We start from the raw sequence: 16315 nt of genomic DNA, 5'->3' as shown, positions 1-16315 counted from the left end.
TATGCTTGATAGTTGTGCATTTGGATGTTTAGCTCCAAGCAAACCTTGTCGGTTGAGCACTGGGCCTTGAGTTTTCTTTTATCTTGATGATGTATAGCATTGATTCTTATGGTTGCAAGAGAAGTGAATGCTGCCAGCAATTATCGATTAATTTGTTTTTAAGTGGGTGTATATCTGTTAATTTTAAGTCAGAAATGCCGAGATTTGTTCATATGCTTTCCTTACTATTATTGCTAAAAGATATCCAACAGATAAGGACTGAAGTTTGTTGGTTTTGCTAAACTTGGTGCTGCTTGATTGGTACTCTATCAAGATGAAGTGAGACCATGATAGCAAGTGTAGGTATATGCACTGAATTTTCAGTTGTGCCAAAACTAACATATTAGCATATTTCGTATTTGTTGCTACCATATTTCAGAGGACGCGATGATGCAAAGGAATCTCATTATCAAGCCATGTGTAGTCTTAGTTTTTTAGTATGAAAACTATAATAGGAGTAAGCCTACATAAATGTGGCTCCATTTTTACCTTCTATTGATCTATGACAAAGGGGATGTGCTGCACTGAGTGTCGGATGCTATTGAAACAAAGGAGTGGAACTCGCAACATTTTAGTCAATAGAGGTTATCTTTCCTATCGACTTTTTTATTAGACACATGCACAAGTGTCACTTTCTTATACCATATTTGGTTTTAGATGTTTCATATAACCATCAATTTTCTTATTCGCGGTCCCTGTACATGTTTCTTAGATCATATTTGTACCTCCCCTTGGCCGTCTCGGTCACTATGCTCTGCACCAACCAGGCCCTCGGGGCCACCAACCACGCTCGAGCCCCTACTCACTGCCATTTACGACCTCCAATGATGAGGCGTCACTCTCCTGGAAACTCTCCTACATCCACGGACATTCCGTCGTCTCCTTGTTGCAGATCTCATGAATATATATGGGAAAGGGTTGAACTATTTTGTGTTGCCATGGTTCTTAAATAGTAGGAGGTATGTGTTATGCTGCAGTAGTTCCTAAATGATACAGTAACCTGTATGGTTTCAAGTGCCTAATTTTATGTGTAATAGTTTGTCAGGGAATTGCATAATGCAATCAAGTGTCTGGTTGTAGCATCTTGGAATAAGGGAACAAGATCCTACATGTGTTATTTGTATTTAATGGATAATAACAATAGACATGCTTTCATGAGATGATTGGTCTTAAGCATAAAAAGGCATCCATGTGCCATCTTTCTTTTGTAATGCAATGCACAATAAAGAGCTTTATGTTTTTGTACTACTTTCTTTATTTTGTGCATTAGATCTGATAATGTATGTTACCGAAATATATTGCAAGTGAAGCGGATTTAATTTTTTTTGTATGTTATTGGCTATCTTTTCTATATGTGTGAAATTTGATATGCAATATGTAACAACCAACCTACAATTAATAGGAAGGTATGAATAACCCAATATCGAATATTGGTAATAGTATCAACGAAAAGGAATGTTCTCATTTTTTAAGGCCCGTGGCAATGCACGGGCACTCTACTAGTATGGCTTGCTCTCCAGTATCGTGTCTGAACCTCTGATAGACGATTCCGACATGGATTACAAGACGGCACTGCCCTGTGCTTCACTTGTTGCCAGGAAGAGGACACTCTTGACCACGTCTTTATGCAGTGTGTTTACGCTAGACAGGCATGCCACGCATGTTTCACTTCACTGGTTGTTCATATCACCATCCCTTCCATAGAGGACATCCTGGAGGAGTGGTAGCTAAGATCGAGCAAGGAGGTGCCGAAGACAAGCAGAAAGAGCTTTGATTCGCTAGTCATTCTCATTGCTTGGAGCTCGTGGAAGCAAAGAAATGCGCAGAAAGAGCTTTGATTCGCTAGTCATTCTCATTGCTTGGAGCTCGTGGAAGCAAAGAAATGTGCGGGTGTCCAAGAATGTGGCCCAGCAACGGACTATCCCCCAATTTGTTAACCTCATTCTTGATGAGATACAAACTTGAAGATCGGCCTGAGCTAGGTGTTTTCAAATCTTTATGAGAGAGTAGCATGTATCTAAGGGTGGGTGTGTGGATCCTAGCCGGTAGCCCTACTTGTTGGGCTTACAGCACTTCCTGCAAATTTCTCTCTGCCTAAAAATATGGTACGCGATTTGCGTGCACTCGAAAAAAAAGAACAGTGTTCAACTAACAAAAATAGAACTAGAACTGCGTCAAATTTACTGCTTCTGTTTTTTTTACTGCAAAATCGGTTCAACCGTACATGCATCCAATGAATCTTTACAACATGATTATGGTACAATTGTACAGGTGTAAATCCGACTGTGCCAAATACAGCAGCTATAGAAGTGACACACGATGTAGATTGTTATGCTTCGATGACAAACTCGTGCACTTCGTCTCCTACCATGACATGATGGGATCCCAGGAGCAGCACCCTTCTGCCTTCAGTGTTGGCCGCGCTCATGTGCTTGCAGGGATCCACCTTGATCTCCACGTTGGTTGATCTGCCGGCAGCAGTGTAGACGCGCTCGAAACCAACCAGCTGCTTCAGAGGGAAGCCAGGAACCCTCGACTTCGATCTCGTGAACAGCAGGACGGCGTGGCTCCCGTCCATGGCACCTTCGTTGGTGACCGAGATGTGGACAGAGAAGACTAGGGATTCACATGACGCGATGTCTTCGACCTGGACGTAGTCCAGCCCGTCCCTCCGTGTGTATGCAGGCTTCCTACTGATGAGGCCTGGAACTGGTGAATGTGACAGGCTGATTCTGTTTGGACCTTGCAAGAAGTTGTATGAGTACTTTGTGTAACTCAGACCGTAACCGAAACCGTATACCACATCTCCGGTGTAGAACCGATATGTTCTTCCAGGGTAGCCACGCGAAGGGTCGGCTCTCATGTTCATATCGGTCATTGGAACCGCGGTGAAGGATTCGGGGTACCAAGTCATAGTCAACTTTCCTCCTGTCATCAGAGTGTACCAGATTAGCTAACAGTACAACTTTTTTTACTTATCTGACTGCCGCATTAAACTGCAAATTATTTACTCACCTGGATTGTACTCTCCAAAAAGAATTTCTGGGAGAACCTGTCCGCCAACTTCCCCAGGATATCCAATCCACAGGACACTTGCAATTCTTGGATCTTGCTTCGCAAAAGAAACATCGACGGGACCCCCGCCCGTGATAACCAACACAATAGGCTTCTTTGTTACACTGGCAATAATATTTACGAGATCCTGCTGCTTGCCTGGAAGGAGAAGGGTCACTCTATCAAGATCTTCGGTCTCCTGAGTCAGGTTCAACCCAGCAATCACAACAACAATATCAGCTCTTTTAGCTACTTCAATGGCTTCACCAAATCCATCCGTTGAGTCACATGATACATTTTTGCAACCGCCAGCAACGGTTGTTTGCGGAACAAAGGCTTGCATGCCTTTAAGGAAGGTGATAGGATCACAGGGAACACCTGAACAAAGTGAGGCTTACATTAGTTTATGTAGGATAGAAAAATAAGAGGTGTTTAAATGAGTCCGGTGATTTAGACCTGTGTAATCTCCACCCATTATGTATGCATCGTTTGCTGCCGCTCCAATTATAGCAATATGACTAACTTCACTTCTCTTTAGAGGCAAAAAACTGTTATCGTTCTTCAACAAGACGGTTCCCTGCCTTACAGCTTCTGCTGCGAGCTCCCTGTGCTCTTTTGTGCAAACATTGCTGGGGCCTAGTCGAGTGAACCATTGATTCTCACTGGTTTTCTCAAAAAGTCCAAGGCGAAGCTGAACAGAAAACAGGTTATAAAGAGCATGGTTGATATCTTCTTCTTGTATCTTTCCTTTCTCGATAGCCGACTTTGTATGCCGAATCAGGAAAGACCCACAGTTGACATCCATTCCTTGAAAAACAGGAAACATATTCAGCAAGAAATTCTGCTTGGTTGAATGATATATAGAAGGTGGTCAAAGAAATCTATTTCGAGAAGATGTTCAACCTTAATCATTCTAATTCCGGCAAGGTGTATAAGTTCATATTTTAAGCAGTCACGCTGAAAGCAGAAAGTAGAAACCATGAAATGGAGTTCACATTTGCTTTTTATAGCGTTATTGAGCTGAGAAGTGCAAGTCCTAGTCTAGAAAGACAGCAACATGCTAATAAAATCCCATATGCGATGCTCAGCGAAAGAGAGAGGGTTTCAGGAAACTAACCAGCCTTAAGAACAATCGCTACTGAATCCTCGTCTGAACTCGTGTATGTCTGGTTTTCGTGGATTATTGCCACAGCGTCACAATCAGATACGATGTACCTTTGGACAAAAAGGAAGCACCGATATTATGAGATTAGTGTCATTCCTGAATATCTAATAGTTCAAGGCACATGCAGTAGAGAACAACTCAAAGAAGAGCAAGCAGTACCCTTTAAATCCCCATTCATCTCTAATCTTCTGCAGCAGATCTTTACGGGCACATGCTGGCACACCATTTACCTGGTTGTATGAGCACATCAAGCAACTTGCACGACCCTCCTGTATGCAGCTCTTGAAAGGAGGCTCGTACGTGTCCTCGAAATCTTGCGCATTTACCTATCAACAATTGATGCAAAATTTAAAATTCCAATAGAAATTTAAAAGAATTCTTCACCAGATTCCAAGCTAATATTTCTGTTCTTTGATTGAACATATTGTTCAAAGAAGCGACTCTGTGATTTCACGTTGCACACATTTGGCACAGATATTTTGATTCTCAGCATCACTGATACATGATACACCCACTCTGGAGGTTTTTTAGTGTACCAAAGAATCTGTACGCGATCCTCTAAAAAAAAAAACTGTATGGAGAATTTGTTTTTCTGTTCATAGACTGAACTGGTACGGTAGTGTGCTAGTGTGATGTCAAGTTCCCGAAAAATCAGCATTGGTTAATATAGTGCAATAACCGAAAATGAGCTTTGGTAATATAAAAGACAGTCGAAAACATTGATAGGAGCAAACGTTTCACCTCGGCATTGAAGGTGTAGCGCGCAAACTTGCCCCATTTCTCCAAATCATAGGCGATGTAGTGCTTGCAGCAGGCGGAGAGCATCATCCTGCCTTCCCTGCCGTCGCCGTACTCCCCCTGGAAGCCCTTGACATACTCGACGGAGTAGGCGGCGATCATGGCCGGGTCCTCGCCGGGCGTCTCCTGGCCGCGGCCCCAGCGCGGGTCGCGGAAGACGTTGATGTTGGGCGCCCAGTAGGTGAGCCCGGCCTGGCCGGCGTTGTGCATGGCGCGCGCCTCCACGGCGACGGCCTCGGCCACCGCCCGCCAGAGCGAGCGGTTGAAGGCGGCGGCGGAGAGGATGACCTGCGGGAAGATGGTCGCCGCGGCGACGGGGCCCGAGGAGAAGTTGACGCCCGGGCCGTTGTCGGCGAGCCCGTGGAGCGACTCGGACCACCACTCGTAGGGCGGGACGCCGAGGCGGGGCACGCCCGCCGCGGTGTTGGAGAGCTGCGCTATCTTCTCGTCGAGGGTGAGGAGGGAGACGAGGGCGCGCGCGCGGACGGGGAACGGCAGCGAGGCGTCGCAGAACGCGTAGGAGTTGGCCTCAGCCGACGCGCACGCGTGCCCATTCGGCGGCGCGGCGGCGCCGGCGCCTGCCCCGGCGACGGCGACGAGGAGGAGGAGTATGAGGGGGAAGGGGGGAGCCATGGCGCGCTCTGGGGCGAGGAATTTGGTCGAACAGTTGGTGGGCGCGCTCCATCATATAGGTTCAGTCGTCAGTAACAGCGACGGCACGGAGGGTGCTGATCCCGGGTGAACTGCTGACTGCTGAGGCTGATGAGCGGGGCCGGCTGAGAAGATGAGATGATTATTTTTTTTCCCTCTCTCGAAAAAAGAAAAGAAAATGAGAGGATAGAGCAAAAGCTTCAAGCTGGATGCAGGGGGTGTACATGGCGACGAATTTCGTCAAACACTTGGCTTGCTTGGCGATCGCACCCGCATCATAGACAGTCGTCATTGTAGCGTAGTGGATAGAAGATAGATAGGTGAGGCTGCTGAGCGGGGCCGGTTGAGGGGATAGCGCCAAAGGCGTCATGCCAGTTGCCAGATGCAGCTTAATTTTCCTTCTTTTCTTGAAGACCACACCCAATTGCGTTGCGTGCGAGATCGGCTCTCAGTTTATTATGGATAGGTTCAAATTTTGGCTGATTGTGTTATCATATGGTTGCCGGGATCGGGAGGCTTGATGTCCGCGTCTCGTTTGCTAAATGCCAAGTAATGACAGTTCTCGCTTGTTTACGGCGGACTGGAGTACTATACTGACAATCCATTAAGAAAATCGGAGCTTGAGTGATTCCCTGTGTCGTGAGAGTCGGACTATTCACCCCATTGGGGTATTCTTTTACCGTTATATCTCACGCATTTTGTGTGGCATTTGGCGCTTTGCTGCTTTGAATTTGCCTCTGCGCAAGGGTGTTGGACCATCGAGTAGGCTGGTGCATGGCCCTTGGGGCGTTGTGGATGTCGGAGCAGAGGCTCCGAAAACCATGTTGGGTGGTAGGTAGTCATCTCTTGTCATCTAGGTGGCGGTGTCGTCGACTTGGCTGATGCGCAACTTTGGGGTTTTGGAGGTTTCGTCGTGGAGCCCCTTCACCTCCCTTGTCATCTCGGTCTCGGGTTTGCCGGATGAAAACCCAAGCTTTGGCCTTGGTCGATGTTGATGGCGGTCCCTGTCGTTTCCTCGTTGGGAGCGACGCCTTGAAGGTCCGGTCTTTCATAAGTTGATGGCGACTCCTGCGGATTTGCTAGCTTCATTGGCGGTTAGACGAGTGCATAACCTCAGTGCCAGTGTGAAAGTCGGGGCTGTGGCTCCGAAAGTCTCCTGTGTGTTGGGGATGTTCCCTGCGTGCGAGACACGGCGTAATGAGACCCGACCTCAAGCTTGGTAGTTCTAAGCATGCTCTGTGAGTCGCACTACTTCCGGGCCACAAAAGGAACTAAGTTAAAGGAAGGACTAAGGGCCCGAAAGAGACCCGACCCATGGCTACTGACTCTCACGTAGGTCTTGCAGGCCGGTTCATGAGGAGGCACGGGAGAAAGGCTTTACCAACTTGGAGAGGAAGATCATCACGATTCAGAGTAGGAGACAGGTTAGAGAGTACGACCCAGACTCTTCTGTAGAACCTCTCGAAAGCGAGGCAATGAAAGCAAGCCTTTGTAATCGTGATCACCACAATCAAATCAATCAAGCAGGAGTAGGTCTTTACCTCCACCATGAGGGGCCGAACCTGGATAAATTTGAGTCGCCCTCTTTCGATCAACCCCGTTCAAGTCACCACCTAGTTGCCATGGCCTCAACACTTAGTCTTTTCACGAGGACATCTGTCGTGACAAAACCGCGATAATTGGCGCCCACTGTGGGGCCTGCGCATGGTGGTATTGAGTTCTTGGAGGGAGCTCTTCCAGGGATCGAGGGATACACGATCGGCCGGATAACAAAGAGTCGATGTTGGAATCTTTACATCAACAACTACGGTTGGGGTCCTGAGGCGAGACTCAATCGAGTATGGATACCGGGCCCCCTTCGGCAAGATCGACATCTTCATCGGCATAATCGGCTGGCCTGACTCGGAGCCGAACGTCGTCACTGACCTCGTCGAGTCTGCTTGCCGTACCAAACCTGTCCAGGTGAGACCCGGCCGGATTCATGCTTTCGTCAGCTCGTTGGCGAAGTCACACAGGAAATTAACCCAACCACCAATTCAGTGTCTAATGGTAACACGCTTGTCTGCTCTTATGGCGAGTCTTCGGTCGGAGATACCGAGTCAATTCTTCCGCTCTTCTACGAGAGGTTGAGAGGTTACTCTGCTGATGAGATCTACCCACATATTACGATCCGGTTCATCACATGGCGGTCTACATGTCTGGGAGTCAAAACCAGTCTCAGTATGATGCACAGGGACGTCTAGTCGTGAACCCGTTAGCTCACCAAAACCCGGCAGACACCACACCGGGTCAACCGACCAATGCGGCAATGACCGCGACTGGAGCGCTGGCAGCTGCCGACTCTGATCGGTCAGGGGCTCAGGCTTTAACCGAGATGATGAGAACTCTGGGCACGCTCATCACTGATCCAGTGACCCTCGAGAATGCGGACGCGCGCAGCGCGGAGATTGCAAAGTGTCGGGAGAAGCTGGCCAAGATTTAGGAGGATATCAATGGAGAGAACACACATATGGGCACATGCTGAAGTCCTCCAGGAGGCTAAACGTCTTGAGGCGAAACCGGTTCACATCAGTTTTCAACAGAACGAGACGTCTGCGGTACACTGGAGGAGATTTCAAAGCCAACTTCCGGTGAGTATGGAGCCGACACGGTTGTTCGAGACACTGCGTGACTTGCCCACTCCAGCAATACAGGGAGCCGATCCCTGGCGCACCGGGTGTAGGACCTGTTACACCCCAATTGACTCAGAACGTCCATCCAAATGCTACCCAGATACAGCCGTCGGCTCATCAACAGTTGGTGGTCCAATATCAGCCCTGGTGTTTTCAAACATTCGCTGGTCATTACTCAAACCCAATCGATAATATGTTGGTGATGACCCACAAGTATAGGGGATCTATCGTAGTCCTTTCGATAAGTAAGAGTGTCGAACCCAACAAGGAGCAGAAGGAAATGACAAGCAGTTTTCAGTAAGGTATTCTCTGCAAGCACTGAAATTATAGGTAACATATAGTTTTGTGATAAGATAATTGGTAATGGGTAACAAGAAATGGAAGTAAATAAGGTGCAGCAAGGTGGCCCAATCCTTTTTGTAGCAAAGGACAAGCCTGGACAATTTTGTATAATGAGAAAAGCGCTCCCGAGGACACATGGGAATTATCGTCTAGCTAGTTTCATCACGCTCATATGATTCGCGTTCGTTACTTTGATATATTGATATGTGGGTGGACCGGTGCTGGGGTATTGCCCTTTCTTGGACAAGCATCCCACTTATGATTAACCCCTATTGCAAGCATCCGCAACTACAAAAGAAGTATTAAGGTAAACCTAACCATAGCATGAAACTAGTGGATCCAAATCAGCCCCTTACGAAGCAACACATAAACTAGGGTTTAAGCTTCTGTCACTCTAGCAACCCATCATCTACTTATTACTTCCCAATGCCTTCTTCTAGGCCCATATAATGGTGATGTGTCATGTATTCGACGTTCACATAACACCACTATAGGAGAGACAACATACATCTCATCAAAATATCGAATGAATACCAAATTCACATAACTACTAATAGCAAGACTTCACCCATGTCCTCAGGAACAAACGTAATGACTCACAAAGCATATTCATGTTCATAATCAGAGGAGTATTAATATGCATTAAGGATCTGAACATATGATCTTCCACCAAGTAAACCAATTAGCATCAATTACAAGGAGTAATCAACACTACTAGCAACCCACAGGTACCAATTTGTGGTTTTGGATACAAGATTGGATACACGAGATGAACTAGGGTTTGAGAGGAGATGGTGCTGGTGTAGATGTTTATGGAGATTGACCCCCTCCCGATGAGAGGATCGTTGGTGATGACGATGGTGATGATTTCCCCCTCCCGGAGGGAAGTTTCCCTGGCAGAACAGCTCCGTGGAGCCCTAGATTGGTTCCGCCAAGGTTCCGCCTCGTGGCGGCGGAGTTTCGTCCCGTAAGCTTGCTTATGATTTTTTTCAGGGTAAAAGACCTCATATAGCAGAACATGGGCACCAGAGGGCCACCAGGGGGCCCAGGAGACAAGGGGCGCGCCCAGTAGGGGGGGCGCGCCCCCCACCCTCCTGGACAGTGTGTGGGCCTCCTCCGGTACTTTCTTTGCTCAATAATTATTATTAAATCCAAAAATGACTTTCGTGGAGTTGCGGGTCTTTTGGAGGTGTGCAGAATAGGTTTCCAATATTTGCTTCTTTTCCAGCCAGAATCCCAGCTGCCGGCATTCTCCCTCTTCATGATAAACCTTGTAAAATAAGAGAGAATAGCCATAAGTATTGTGACATAACGTGTAATAACAGCCCATAATGCAATAAATATTGATATAAAAGCATGATGCAAAATGGACGTATCAACTCCCCCAAGCTTAGACCTCGCTTGTCCTCAAGCGGAAGCCGATAGCGAGAAATATTCCACATGTTTAGAGATAGAGGTGTCGATAAAAAAATACGGACATGAGGGTATCATGATCATTCTTATAACAGCAACATATATAGATTTTTGCCATATGATTTCTTATTCTCAAGTAACAATCTATTCACAATGTCAAGTATGGTACAGAAACTTCATTGAAAACTAACAAACTATAACCTCAGTCATTGAAGCAATTGCAATTTATCATAACATCAGAAAGAGTCAAGAATAGAGCCTTTCAGCAAGTCCACATACTCAACTATCATATAGTCTTCTACAATTGCTAACACTCACGCAATACTTATGGTTAGGGAGTTTTAATCGGACACTGAGAAAGATAGGGGCTTATAGTATTGCCTCCCAACATTTTACCTCAAGGGTAATGTCAACAATAATAGTTCATGCTAACGAACATCCAATTGGATATATGTATCATGATCTTTCCAACATGAGGTGCTTGCCAAAAGGATAAAATGAAAAAGGGAAAGGTGAAGATCACCTTGACTCTTGCATAAAGTAAAAGACATAAAGTAAAAGATAGGCCCTTCGCAGAGGGAAGCAGAGGTTGTCATGTGCTTTTAGGGTTGGATACACAAAATCTTAATGCAAAAGAATGTCACTTTATATTGCCACTTGTATATGGACCTCTATTATGCAGTCTGTCGCTTTTATTGCTTCCATAACAAGATCGTATAAAGCTTATTTTGTCCGCACTAATAAGTCATGCATATTTAGTGAGCAATTTTTATTGCTTGCAACATGACAACTTACTTGAAGGATCTTACTCAATCCATAGGTAGGTATGGTGGACTCTCATGGCAAAACTGGGTTTAAGGATATTTTGAAGCACAAATAATATCTCTACTTGGTGCAAGGAATTTGGCTAGCATGAGGGGGAAAGGCAAGCTCAACGTGTTGAATGATCCATGACAATATACTTTAACTAAGATGCACGAAAACATAAACCATTACGTTGTCTTCCTTGTCCAACATCAACTCTTTAGCATGTCATACTTTAATGAGTTCTCACAATCATAAAAAGATGTCCAAGATAGTATATTTATATGTGAAAACCTCTCTTTCTTTATTACTTCCTATTAATTGCAACGATGACCAAAGCTATGTTTGCCAACTCTCAACAACTTTTAAGCTTCATACTTTCTATATGTGAAGTCATTACTATCCATAAGATCAATATGAACTCTTTTTTTTCTTTTTTCTTCTTAAGATCATGGCAAAATAGCAAAGCCCTTGACCCAACACTAATCTTTATTATAGATAGCTCACGGACTCGATTACATAGAAGGATCACAAAGGAAAATCAAGACTAATTCATACCAAAACTTTATTCTACTAGATCTAGATATTACCAAAAGGATCGAACTAAGTAAAACAATAAAGATAGGAGTGTGATGGTGATACGATACCGGGGCACCTCCCCCAAGCTTGGCAGTTGCCAAGGGGAGTGCCCATACCCATGTAATTATGTCCTCGGAAGTGGTGAAGAAGGAGTTGCTGATGATGTAGGCTTGTCGTCCGTCTTCCAAGGCATAGGCTCACCATCATAGAAGGATGATCGAGTCTCCGGGATCCTCAAATCTGCAGCCAAACTCATCCTCTTGAATCTATATTCATACTCACAGTTTTGGTTTTGCAGGTCATAAATCTGGGCTTGGAGGTGCTCGATTTTCTCATGAAGCTTGAAGATGGTCTCCCCAATGTCCTTAGCATCCAGCTTGTGGTTTTTGGTGAACTCCGCAATCATCATCTGGTTGGCGTCGAGTCCACGCTCCACCATCTCTTGGCACTTGAAAACTTGTTGTTCCATAGCTTCGAGCTTTGTCTCCACGCTTCCGGTACGCCTTGGTCCCTCCACATCACGGATGTGCAGCACCCCCTCACGCATCTCAATGGTTTGAGGGTGTTACAGCACCTCCGCAAGATAGGGGTTGATAACCCTCTCGAAAAACTTGTCCTTGCGAGCGCTTGGAGACGTCATGGTGCTCTAGATCTGTCAGAAAATAGCTCGAAACAAAGACAGAGGATTTTTGCGTGATACGGTGGTCAAAACCTTCGGGATATTATATAATGAATTTTCACCGACCAAAAGAAATAACGTGCAAGAAAATGGAGTCCGGGAGGCACACGAGGTGCCCACGAGGCAGGAGGGCGCGCCCAGTAAGGATGGGCGCGCCCTCCACCCTCGCGGAGGCCTCGTGTCCTTCCCGGATTATTTCTTGCTTCCATAAATTTTTAAATATTCCAAAACGGAGGAAAATTGCCATTAGAATTGTTTTGGAGTCGGTTTACTTACCGTACCACATACCTATTCCTTTTCGGAGTCTGAAACATTTTGGAAAGTGTACCTTATGTATTCCTCTGGGGTTACGGTTTCAATAATATTAGTTTCAACATTTATAGGGTTACCTGAGATATAATGTTTGATTCTTTGACCGTTCACCACCCTCGGGCTTGTGCCTTCGAAGTTGTTGATTTTTATGGCACCGGAACGGTAGACCTCCTCGATAATTTAAGGACCTTCCCATTTAGAGAGAAGTTTTCATGCAAAAAATCTTAAATGAGAGTTGAATAGTAACACATAATCACCTACGTTAAACTCACGCTTTTGTATCCTTTTGTCATGCCATCTTTTAACCTTTTCTTTAAACAGCTTGGTATTCTCATAGGCTTGGGTTCTCCATTCATCAAGTGAGCTAATGTCAAATAACCTCTTCTCATCGGCAAGTTTGAAATCATAGTTGAGCTCTTTAATGGCCCAATATGCCTTATGTTCAAGTTCAATAGGTAAGTGACACGCTTTTCCATAAACCATCTTATACGGAGACATACCCATAGGATTTTTATATGCAGTTCTATAAGCCCATAATGCATCATCAAATTTCTTGGACCAGTTCTTTCTAGATTTATTACCAGTCTTTTGCAAAATTAATTTTAGCTCTCTGTTGATCAATTCTACTTGACCACTACACCGTGGGTGATAAGGGGATGCAATTCTATGATTAACATCATACTTAGCAAGCATTTTACGGAAAGCACCATGAATAAAATGTGAACCACCATCAGTCATGAGATATCTCGGGACTCCAAACCTCGGAAAAATAACTTCTTTAAGCATCTTAATAGAGGTGTTATGATCAGCACTACTAGTTGGAATAGCTTCTACCCACTTAGTAACGTAATCAACAACAACTAAAATATGTGTGTACCCATTGGAGGCAGGAAAAGGTCCCATATAATGAAAGCCCCAAACATCAAATGATTCAATAACAAGAGAATAATTCATAGGCATTTCTTGACTTCTACTGATATTACCAATTCTTTGACATTCATCACAAGACAAGAAAAACTTACGGGCATCTTTGAAGAGAGTAGGCCAATAAAAACCGGATTGCAATACCTTATGTGCAGTTCTATCTCCAGCGTGGTGTCCTCCATATGGCTCGGAGTGACACTTGCGTAGGATCTATTCATGTTCATGCTCAGGTACACAACGTCTAATAACACCATCTACTCCTTCTTTATAAAGGTGTGGATCATCCCAGAAGTAATGTCTTAAATCATAAAAGAACTTTTTCCTTTGCTGGTATGTGAAACTAGGTGGTATAAATTTAGCAACAATATAATTAGCATAATCAGCATACCATGGAGCAGTACGAGAAGCATTAATGACCGCTAATTGTTCATCAGGGAAGCTATCATCAATAGGTAGTGGGTCATCAAGAACATTCTCTAACCTACACAAGTTGTCTGCAACGGGGTTCTCAGCTCCCTTTCTATCAATTCTTGGAGCAAGAGAACCCATCTAATAAGTCTAGGTTTAGCATCTTTCTTTTCCATAAGATATTTAATAGCAGCATGATCAGTGTGAATAGTTACTTTAGAATCAACAATATAAGGTCTGAACTTATCACATGCAAATACAACTGCTAAGAATTCTTTTTAAGTAGTAGCATAATTTCTCTGGGCAGTATCAAGAGTTTTACTAGCATACTAGATAACATTTAATTTCTTATCAACTGTTTGCCCTAGAACATCACCTACAACATAATCACTAGCATCACCCATAATTTCAAAGGGTAAATTCCAATCAGGTGGCTGAACAATAGGTGCAGCGATCAAAGCTTTCTTAAGTATTTCAAATGCTTCTACACAATCATCGTCAAAGACAAAAGGAATATCTTTTTGCAATAAATTAGTCAGAGGCCTAGATATTTTAGAAAAGTCCTTAATGAACCTCCTATAGAAACCGGCATGACCAAGGAAACTTCTTATACCTTTAATCTCCGTGGGACATGGCATCTTTTCAATAGCATCAACTTTAGCTCTATCAACTTCAATACCTTTTTCAGAAATTTTATGCCCCAAGACAATGCCTTCATTAACCATAAAGTGGCACTTTTCCCAATTCAAGATGAGACTAGTGTCTTCGCATCTCTGCAAAACTCGATCGAGGTTGCTCAAGCAATCATCAAAAGAGGATCCATAAATGGAGAAGTCATCCATGAATACCTCACAAATCTTTTCTCAAAAGTCAGAGAATATAGCCATCATGCATCTTTGAAAGGTAGCAAGTGCATTACATAAACCAAAAGGCATACGTCTATAAGCAAAGGTACCGAGAGGACAAGTAAAAGTAGTTTTTGATTGATCATCCGCTGACACGGGTATTTGAGAGAAACCAGAATAACCATCTAGAAAGCATAAATTTTTATGTTTGGCTAGTCTTTCTAGCATTTGATCAATAAAAGGTAAATGGTAATGATCTTTCTTAGTAGCTTAATTTAATTTACGGAAATCAATTACCATCCTATAACCTGTCATAATTCTTTGCGGAATCAATTCATCTTTATCATTAGGAACAACAGTAATACCTCCCTTCTTAGGAACGCAATGGACATGACTTTCCCAATCACTATCAATAACGAGATAAACTATACCTGCCTCAAGGAGCTTTAGTATCTCCTTTCTTACCACTTCCTTCATCTTAGGATTTAACCGTCGTTGATGATATCTAACTGGTTTGGAACCTTCGTGCAATTTAATTTTATGTTGGCATAGAGTGGGACTAATGCCCTTAAGATCATCCAGAGTATATCCAATAGTAGCATGATGCTTCTTCAGAGTTTTCAATAATCTTTCGTCTTCTTGCTCTGAAAGGTTAGCACTAATAATAACAAGATATATCTTCTTTCAATCAAGATAAGCATATTTAAGATTGCTAGGTAAAGGTTTGAGCTCAAACACGGGATCACCCGTGGGTGGAGGGGGATCCCCTAGGATTTCAACAGGTAAGTTGTGTTTAAAAATAGGACCATGTTGAAGGAATACTTTATCTATTTCCCTTCTTTCATTCATAAACATATCATTTTCATGGTCTAGCAAATATTGTTCTAACGGATCAGTAGGAGGCACGACAATAGAAGCAAGACCAATAATTTCATCCTTACTAGACGGTTCTTTATCATGTGGTTGTCTACGAAATTTAGCTAAATTAAATTCATGAGTCATATCATCCAAGCCAATCGTGACAACATCCTTTTCGCAATCGATCTTAGCATTAACAGTATTCAAGAAGGGTCTACCAAATATTATGGGACAAAAACTATCTTGTGGGGAACCAAGAACAAGAAAATCAACAGGGTATTTAACTTCCCCACACAAGACTTCAACATCTCTAACAATCCCAACTGGTGAAATAGTATCTTTATTGGCAAGCTTAATTGTAACATCTATTTCTTCTAACTCAACAGGTGCAATATCATGCATAATTTCATTATATAAGGAAAAATGTATTGCACTAGCACTAGCACCCATATCACATAAGCCATGATAACAATGATCCTATTTTAACAGAAATAACAGGCATGCCTACAACAGGTCTATGTATCTTAGCATCTGGTCTAGCAATATTAGCAGCTTCATCACAGAAATAAATAACATGCCCATCTATATTATCGTCCAAGAGATCTTTAACCATAGCAATACTAGGTTCAACTTTAATTTGCTCAGGGGGTGTATAAGTTCTAGTATTACTCTTACGAACAATAGTTGAAGCTTTAGCATGATCCTTTATTCTAACAGGAAAAGGTGGTTTCTCAACATAAGTAGTAGGAACAATAGGATCATTATAAGTGAT

General features: G+C 43.7%; 1 protein-coding gene across 1 annotated transcript; it reads right to left on the bottom strand.

Moving 5' to 3' along the window:
• Nucleotides 1-2197: 2197 nt before the first annotated feature.
• Nucleotides 2198-5709, bottom strand: LOC119364910 (probable beta-D-xylosidase 6). Its single transcript, XM_037630480.1, has 6 exons — nucleotides 5000-5709; nucleotides 4418-4584; nucleotides 4211-4308; nucleotides 3550-3900; nucleotides 3055-3471; nucleotides 2198-2967 (listed from the first exon to the last, which is right to left on the bottom strand). Exons 1-6 carry the CDS (start codon nucleotides 5687-5689, stop codon nucleotides 2369-2371), a joined length of 2322 nt encoding a protein of 773 aa, XP_037486377.1. The 5' UTR covers nucleotides 5690-5709; the 3' UTR covers nucleotides 2198-2368.
• Between the last annotated feature and the right edge of the window lie 10606 nt (nucleotides 5710-16315).

This window comes from Triticum dicoccoides, chromosome 2B (genome assembly GCF_002162155.2).
Source record: "Triticum dicoccoides isolate Atlit2015 ecotype Zavitan chromosome 2B, WEW_v2.0, whole genome shotgun sequence".
NCBI lineage: Eukaryota > Viridiplantae > Streptophyta > Magnoliopsida > Poales > Poaceae > Triticum > Triticum dicoccoides.
The sequence above is the reverse complement of the archived record's forward strand: the minus strand, read 5'-3'. Positions and strand labels throughout refer to the sequence as shown.

Coding starts and splice junctions, on each gene's coding strand:
- LOC119364910 (XM_037630480.1), bottom strand. CDS start 5,689: ATGGCTCCCCCCTTCCCCCTCATACTCCTCCTCCTCGTCGCCGTCGCC. Junction 4,585..4,999: donor GCTACACCTTCAATGCCGAG/GTGAAACGTTTG, acceptor AATTGTTGATAG/GTAAATGCGCAAGATTTCGA. Junction 4,309..4,417: donor GATGAATGGGGATTTAAAGG/GTACTGCTTGCT, acceptor TTTTGTCCAAAG/GTACATCGTATCTGATTGTG.